General features: G+C 36.2%; 1 protein-coding gene across 1 annotated transcript; it reads left to right on the plus strand.

The window, feature by feature from the left end:
• Positions 1-283: 283 nt before the first annotated feature.
• Positions 284-8,248, plus strand: LOC126712348 (kinesin-like protein KIN-7I). Its single transcript, XM_050411646.1, has 12 exons — positions 284-619; positions 1,102-1,191; positions 1,272-1,372; positions 1,464-1,577; positions 1,677-1,758; positions 1,866-1,933; positions 2,021-2,086; positions 2,198-2,322; positions 3,419-3,755; positions 4,729-5,919; positions 6,984-7,282; positions 7,815-8,248. Exons 1-12 carry the CDS (start codon positions 400-402, stop codon positions 8,143-8,145), a joined length of 3,024 nt encoding a protein of 1,007 aa, XP_050267603.1. The 5' UTR covers positions 284-399; the 3' UTR covers positions 8,146-8,248.
• The last annotated feature ends 228 nt before the right edge of the window (positions 8,249-8,476 follow it).

An 8,476-nucleotide genomic window follows, 5' to 3' on the forward strand; every position in this document is an offset into this window, starting at 1 on the left:
GAACTATATTTACTAGAAAAAATATGTATATTCACAAAAAAAAAAAATGGATGGATGGTGATTATAAATCATTAATTTCCGTTAATTAAAAGTGGTGGCAGTTATATTTCAAAGGTCAGCACTGATCCTTGTGTCAAAGACTAAGGAACGTAAGAACCAACCCTTTCTAATTTCCATCTGTGTCTTCTTAAAGCCAAATTCCGCTAAACACACAACGTGACTCATTTTACAGCTTTTCATTTTCCTCGGTTTTTTTTTTTTTTGTCCCAACATTTTTGGCTCATCTCTCTCTCTCTCTGTCTCTCATCTCTCTCTGTTTCTATCTACATTGCCTTCTTTTTTCTGATGCTTGGAGCTATCAACTTTGGGAGTTAAGAGTTTTGAATAAATTGAGAGAGAATGAGTAGTGAGGAGCTAACAATGCAAGGGGACATGGAGGGTGGGATTGGCTCAAGCCCACAAGAGGAGAAAATATTTGTTTCGATTAGAGTGAGACCTTTGAATGAAAAGGAGATATCGAGGAACGATGTTTCTGATTGGGAATGCATCAATAATACCAGCATCATATTCAAGCATACCCTGCCCGACCGCGCCATGTTTCCTACAGCCTATACCTTTGGTATGCATCTGTTTCTTTGATCATAATAAAAGACGACTTATAAACTGACGTGACAATGAATATGATAAATGTTATGTCAATGATGTTTTGTTTTTAAAAACTAACACGTATAAGGTTGTTAGGCTTATGTAGGAAAATCTGTTGTCTTGGTTATAGTTTGTTAAAGTCAATCATCTCATGTGTTTGTAAATGTCATATTGAAGGTGCCTTAAAGAAATGGTATGTGTAATGTATGTCAAAAAAATTTTCTACCATCTCCTGTGTTTTTTAAATGCCGGCCAATTCAATAGCTTCGAAGGTGTTTGAGCTCAAGCGTGAAATACTGAAATTGAAACCTATGTGGTAGTGGTATGATATGAACCCCATGAAAATTTAGGCTTTTCTAGGAACATTTAGTTTTTATTTCAGATAGAATTTCTTGCAAGAACTTACTTTCTTTTTCCTTTTTATTTTACCTTTGGCAACCAATGCATTGGAAACAGATAGAGTATTTGGGGCTGACACCCCTACAAAGCAGGTGTATGAAGAAGGAGCCAGAGCTGTTGCTCTTTCAGCAGTCGGTGGTATTAACTGTGAGTATTTTTCTTGACCTCATCTTCTTCCTGATATTCTAATACATTTGCAGACTATTGATGATGATGTATATGTACAGCAAGCATTTTCGCATATGGGCAAACCAGCAGTGGAAAGACGTACACCATGACCGGAATTACAGAATGTGCAGTAGCAGATATGTACAACTACATTGATATGGTATGTATAAAATTTTTGCATCACATGCATACAACTTATCCATATTCCTTGGCAAATTAGCATAAGTTTGACTTGTTTTATCGTCTTTTAGCATAAAGAAAGACAATATTTGTTAAAGTTCTCTGCTATGGAGATCTATAATGAAGCCGTTAGAGACCTCCTCAGCTCAGACAGTGGTCCACTTAGACTTCTAGATGATCCAGAGGTAAATAGTGTTTTTTTTTACCCCCTCTTTTTGTACCATTGTTCTTTAAAGGTAGTTTTACGTGAATCATCTTTCATAATTCTATGTCACTTTTAACAGAAAGGTACTGTTGTTGAGAGACTTACAGAGGTCACTTTGAAGGATTGGAGCCATCTGAAGGAGCTCCTTTCCATCTGCGAAGGTAAGGGAACTTGTATTAGATTATTGGACAAAATGATTTCATATTCATGTTACAGTTGTTTCACTATATGGATATTATATTGGTATCTGTGCAATGCATGCTTGCAGCTGAAAGGAAGATAGGAGAGACTTCTCTAAATGAGACTAGCTCCAGATCTCATCAAATTATGCGACTGGTATGCACATTAAATTACAAATGATTTATTATATAAGACACGTTTTACTTTTATTATAAATTTCTGGATTCTATAACTATTCCACAGACAATTGAAAGTACTGCTCGTGAATATAGAGGAATGGAAAATTCAAGCACTCTTGCAGCTCAAGTGGTATGAAATAGTTATTATCCATGAGTGACTAATAATAGGTTTATTCCCAAGGTTCAGTTGGAATGGTTGTGCTTCAAATGATAAATTACTCAAGTTGGCTTCCTTGTACAGAATTTTGTTGATCTTGCTGGTAGTGAGCGCGCTTCTCAGACATTATCAGTTGGTACAAGATTGAAAGAAGGTTCCCACATAAATCGCAGTTTACTAACCCTTGGAACTGTAATCCGCAAATTAAGGTCTGCTTATCTTTCTTTTTCAGCAGTTAAATTTTCAATTTGTCTGTCAAATGGTAGCTAGAATATGCAAAGTGAGGATAATTGCATGACATTGAATATGACTGTATTGCTTTGGTAATTGGGTATTCTTAGATGACCTTCAGATTTAAGTCCAACTTGATTGTCTGCTTGCCTTGAAAAGAATGAAAGAGATTGATATGATGCTTTCAAGCCAGTACAGTACATAACTTTTGCTAGTGAATTCCATCCTTGATGAACGCTACCGAGTGTACATGGAGGGAAGGTGTATCATTTTGCATCATGTAATACAAGCAACCTAGGGAAGAGGTAAAGTCCTGAAGGAAGCTAGAAGTCAATTAGTCTTACCTCCCCTGTGTTCATGGTTGATCCATGTTTATTACCAGCTTGCCAAACTGAGCTTTCTTTACAGGACACCCTTATGGAAATCATGTTTGCAGACTCTAGTCACTGCTCTAAGATTTTGACTCGCACCTTATGTTTGTGATTGAGTCTATCAAGCAGTATTCCTGAAATTCTGTATACAGATCAATGTTTTTTTCTTTTCCTTTTGCCTTATTGGCCAGGACTAGTTACTTTTTGAAGAAAACATATTGTTAAAAAATTTTGAGGTCACTGAGCTGGGGCTAGAGCATGTAAGTCTTTTATATGCAACATATAGTAATGTCTTAATTGCTATCCTGGCCAAGTTAGTTTTCATTCCCTTGTTATGTTGTGCAGACTGTAGCTTTGTTTGTTTCTTTTCCTCACAACTCTAATGTAATATTTGTGTTTGATCCTGCTTCAACTTTGAGCAAAAGACCAGGTCATGTTATATAGGATCTTGAAGATAGATGTGATTCTGTTCAATTAATTGGAGGGACTATGAATGTTTCCATAGCAGTATTTATTCCTTTAGATTTTTCTGGCTTTTATGTCTGCTGCCTATTTAATATCTTCTCTCTTGTTTGGGGGCTTGGGACTGGAAGATTCAAATTTCTTATTTTTCCCCCCAGTTCATTTGAACTTGTTGCCTTCTTTATTGTGAACATAGCTTAATTATTTGTTCGTTGTTGATCTACTGCTATGACTGGTGCAGCAAGGGAAGAAATGGGCATGTTCCTTACAGAGACTCTAAGCTGACACGAATTCTGCAGAACTCCCTGGGAGGCAATGCCAGAACAGCCATTATTTGCACCATGAGTCCTGCACGCAGTCACGTTGAGCAATCAAGAAACACCCTCTTGTTCGCGAGTTGTGCGAAGGAGGTGACTACTAATGCACAGGTCAATGTGATGATGTCAGATAAGGCTATGGTAAAGCAATTGCAGAGAGAATTGGCTAGGCTGGAGAATGAGTTGAAGAGCTTAGTATCAGGTTCCATCACATATGATTTTGCTGCCTTACTGAAGGAGAAAGATCTTCTGATTGAAAAGGTATGAGATGAATGTCTACCACTCAGCTTCTACAAATAACCTTGCTATTTGGCAAGCAGACAAAACAAAGGTTAAACAATGACATTTTCTGTTACCTTGAGCTTTTTCACTCTGTAATTTCTTTTTCTTTTCTTTTTTTGAAATATTTTTTATTTCTTTGGTCATGTATACATAGTTTGGGCCCCCTTGGCTCTTTCCGAGACAACTTAGAGAAAACATAAAAAGATTGTTTGAAAAATCAGTAACAGTTACAGTCTGCTTTAACTTTTTTTTTTTTTTTTGGGGAGTTCAGAGCAATTACTTTATTCTTGTAAGATCAAGTAAACTTGTCTACTTAGAAAAGACATATTTTAAGGAAGATTAATTGCTATTCACCTACTAATCAAAAATTAATATTCCAAATATAATCCTAACAATTATATCAAAGAATTAAGAAGGTACATCAAATTTGATGACAAGGGACAAATACTGGACATCCATTTGCACATAAATTCTTTTTGAAACTTATCCTAACAAAAATCAGATATTATGGAACATCCATGAAAGGAAATGTGTTTGTAATATTTGGAAGAGCTAGGTTATTATGCAGGTCAAGAATTCTTCACCACTAGGAGATTAAACATAGGAATTGATATCAATCACCTTGTAATTTGTTCACTTCCTGCCCCATATCTTGGATGAGGCGAAAGACCCATTAAGAAGCTCCTTTATTCAGATGCATCTTGATTTTAAAAACTTCTTCAGTGAAATGTATATATTTTTAGCATGGTTGAAATTTTACTTGATTTAGAACTGAAAACTAGTTGAGTTTGCCAAAGTTGTTGTAGTATGGCGTTTGGTGCTTGGAATTTGAAAAGGAGGGTTGTGTTAGCTGTTTAAGTTGGAACATAGTCTATATAAAATAATATTATTTTCCTCTTACACAAATTTTGCTCACATGTTCAAGTGTGGCTCACATTGCCTTTTTATGCAGATGGATCAAGAGGTTAACGAATTGAAACAGCAACTAGATCTTGCTCAGTCTCAGGTCGAGAATAGACAGCAATCAGATGGAGAAGATAGAATTCTAAGAATTCATGATTATTCGGTATTAGAATCATTGAATCTAGTCAATCCTCCTCATCTCAATTTAAGTCCCAGAACAAGCAATATGCCTAGAGATTTTGACGAGCCTAACACGCTTAATTCCAGCCAGAATTACCAAAAGATTCCTGAAGACAACTTCCTGCTGGATAGTACTCCTAAGTTTGTTGGCCCTAATCCATATAAGGTTTGGGAGGAGATTGCTCAAAGGGCTGACGCAGAATCTGAAGATAGCTGCAAAGAAGTGAGATGCATTGAAGTGGAGGAATCACAAATGGATGAAAAAATAGAAGCCACTCCTTCCTTACATGGTCCTAAAGAAATAGCTGGACAATTACCCTTGCAAGAGGTAATGAAAGAAGACACTGTAACATCTCCACAGAAGGGAGTAAAGGAGGCTATGAGTGAAGATGCTATAACATCCCCACAGAAGGGAACTAAGGAGGCTATGAGTGAAGACGCTATAACATCCCCACAGAAGGGACCTAAGAAGGCTATGAATGAAGATGAAATATTGTCTCCATATAAGCAATATAAGAAGGTTATGAATGAACGCGCATTATCATCCTTAGAAAAGGAAGCTAAAGAGTTGAGTAAAAATGCCAATGTAGATTGCACTTACGATGATCTGAAGGAAAAAATTCAGAGCATGCAAAAGGCCATCAGCTGTCTTATCAGTTTCTGTCCTTCAGAGCTATCTCCAAGTTCATCTGAAGCATTTATGACTAAATCTGGAAGCTTGAAATTAACTAGAAGCAGAAGTTGCAAGCCAAGTCTCTCACCCATGCCATCTTATAACTTCGAGAAGGCAGAACGGAATGAGAACTCACTACCTGTTTTGCTTCCAAAGGTCTTCCATGAAAGACCAGAAGACGATCAACAAAAGATTGCTGCATCAAAGTTTAGTTCCAATGTTGGAAAATTGTCTAGAAAAAGTTCCCAAAGTTCTTTTAAGAGTGATTGGACTGAATCTCAATACAGTGACAAGTCTGATTCAGAGGATACTAGAAGCATTCTCAGTTTTGCTACAGAAACGAGTGAAGCAGCCAGACGTCAGTCCAAGAAACAATATGATGAAATGGTGAGAAAGCAAAATCTCTCTCTCTCTCTCTCTCTCTCTCTCTCTCTCAATTCTTTTGGTTCTCATGCAAGTCATCTCTTGTAGGTTGACAATTATTATTATATTGTTGGGTAAAACTTAGGCACAATACTATACTTAAAAAATTTGTCTTATATCATTTATTTGGAGTACCTCATATCATCCTTTAGACGTCACTTGAACCTCATCATTTTAGTCAACAACTAGTAAACATATAATAAAGAAATTATCGGTTATGATATCCATTTCAGCATTTACTATTGTGCTCAAGTTTTAATAATTCCTGTATGTTATTTACAAGACTGCAGGGAGATTGATTTTTACATTTTGGCAATAACACAAGTAATCTCATTTATATCCTGGTGCTATGATACATAAAACAATTATGGATGCATGTTTTTATGAAAAAATTTTTGTATAAGGCCAATAGTGCTGTCATCATGTTGCCCTATAACAATGACTCTAGTAAGCGGTCTGTCTAGTTTTCTTTTGCTTCCTTTGGGGGTTTGTAGTTTTGTAAATCGATTTCTTATTATGTGCTCCCGCTCTATGGGGCCTTTCTTTTTGCTCAAAATGAAGCTGTCCAGTGCCTTGTGGGGATTTCTCTTAGTGCTCTCATAGGCTTGATTACTCCTACTCTTAGATATGACCGTTCACCATTTCTTTTTGGAGCGTTCATTTTAGAAGTAATGCCTTATGGGTTTTTACACCTAGACTTTGTTGTTGGAGGAAATTATATTGAGAACAAACCAGCTTGATTTGTTTATAGATACAAACACTAGAACAACTGTATGGTGTTGGTTTCAGAGATCAGTTATACAAACTAGATAATGGATATTTCTTTTGGAAATTTTAGGCAGTTTGACTTCCTTCATAATCTTTATCATGTGCCCTGTAGCCAAGTGGTACTGCTTGGTTCTTCCCAGAGAGAGAATTTAGTTTGAATCTCCCTCCCTCGCCTGTCCTTTTTTTTAGAAAGACTAAATTTTTTTTTTTTTTTTGGGGTCAAAATGTGTCCTTTATTATGTCATTTTTATTTGTGATAGGTACAAAGGGCCAGAGCCATGACCTATGAATCCAGAGACAATGTAAAAGATGCTGGCCTGGATGCTTTGCAGCCTGGCTTTGATTGGTCCATCGAGTTTGAGAGGAAGCGGAGAGTCATAATTGAACTTTGGGATGCATGCAATGTACCACTGATCCACAGAACCTATTTCTTCCTTCTCTTTAAAGGTGAACCTTCAGACTCTGTGTACATGGAAGTAGAGTACAGAAGGTTGTCCTTTCTCAAGGACACATTTTCACATGGAACTAGCAGAACTAAAGAGAGTGATCCAGCTTTAAGGTATAGAATTTCTCTTCTTTCTGGGGATCCATATTAGACACAATCACACAAGCACAAACATACATATGCACCCCCAAATGTAGATTATTAAGAAAGTATTATAAAATTTAAAATTTTGATACCACGAGCTCAAAATTAAAATTTAAAAAAAAAAAAAAAAAAAAAAAAAAAAAAAAAAAAAAAAAACGGTGATGAAAATAGAGACCCTTGTGATTCTTTTGAAGAAATGTTTCTAAAAATGTATAAAAGCAATGTAAACTTGTATTGTTTTGCAATTGATCATATTCGTATGAAATCTCTCTTATAGTATTCTTAGCATGATATTAATAAGGAAACTCATTACATTTACTGAGTCATGCAAGAAACTTATACTTGCATATTCATCCATAGGTATTGGATATGTCTCATTTGTTAGAAAGTATGAGGTGTAGATACTGATGCATATATAAACCTGCACAAGTAATCCTAAAACGATTTCCTTTTTAGTTCCAACAAGCAATCTCTAATATCATTGTTTTTGGTGGGGGGACAGTGCAAAGGCTCTCAAACAAGAGAGGGTAATGTTGTGCAGGAAAATGCAGAAGAAGTTCTCAAAAAAGGAACGAGTACTCCTTTACCAGAAGTGGGGTATTAAGTTGAACACAAAGCAAAGGTGCCTACAATTGACATACCTCTTATGGAAGGACACAAAAGACATGAACCTTATAAAGGAGAGTGCTTCCCTTATTGCAAATTTGATGGGGTTTGTGGAACCAGGACAAGCCCCCAAGGAGATATTTGGACTCAGTGTCATACCTCAACCAGTAAACCAGAGAGCGTTTAAGTGGAAACACAGTTTGTCTAGTTTGTCTTCTGTATCATAAGTTTGTTGGAATTAGGGAGGTACATTTGTTGATATTTGGTCCCGCTTTGCTGTTCACTGGTTCAAATGAGCTTATAGGGTGTTCAGTTTTATCTCCAATTCTAAAAGTAATGTTTCTTCTATTTCGAAAGAATACTAATTGAAAGGCTCGTAAGGGAGTCTGATTGCATTTAAACGTTATTCTTTGTTTCGTTTATGAATGCATATCTTTTCAAAATTCTTGGCTGCATTTGCTTTTAACGAACTTACTTGTTTTTGCAGTTAACTGGTAGTTCTGCCGCTATCATCATTGGTTATTATAAGCCTAAAAATAATCCATATCCGTTAGTTAA

This window comes from Quercus robur, chromosome 2, assembly GCF_932294415.1.
Source record: "Quercus robur chromosome 2, dhQueRobu3.1, whole genome shotgun sequence".
Lineage (NCBI taxonomy): Eukaryota > Viridiplantae > Streptophyta > Magnoliopsida > Fagales > Fagaceae > Quercus > Quercus robur.

Excerpts from the sequence above, each read along its gene's own strand:
- LOC126712348 (XM_050411646.1), top strand. The coding sequence starts at position 400 with ATGAGTAGTGAGGAGCTAACAATGCAAGGGGACATGGAGGGTGGGATT. Across the intron at positions 2,087-2,197 it reads GCACTCTTGCAGCTCAAGTG|AATTTTGTTGATCTTGCTGG; the intron begins GTATGAAATAGT and ends TTCCTTGTACAG. Across the intron at positions 3,756-4,728 it reads AAGATCTTCTGATTGAAAAG|ATGGATCAAGAGGTTAACGA; the intron begins GTATGAGATGAA and ends CTTTTTATGCAG.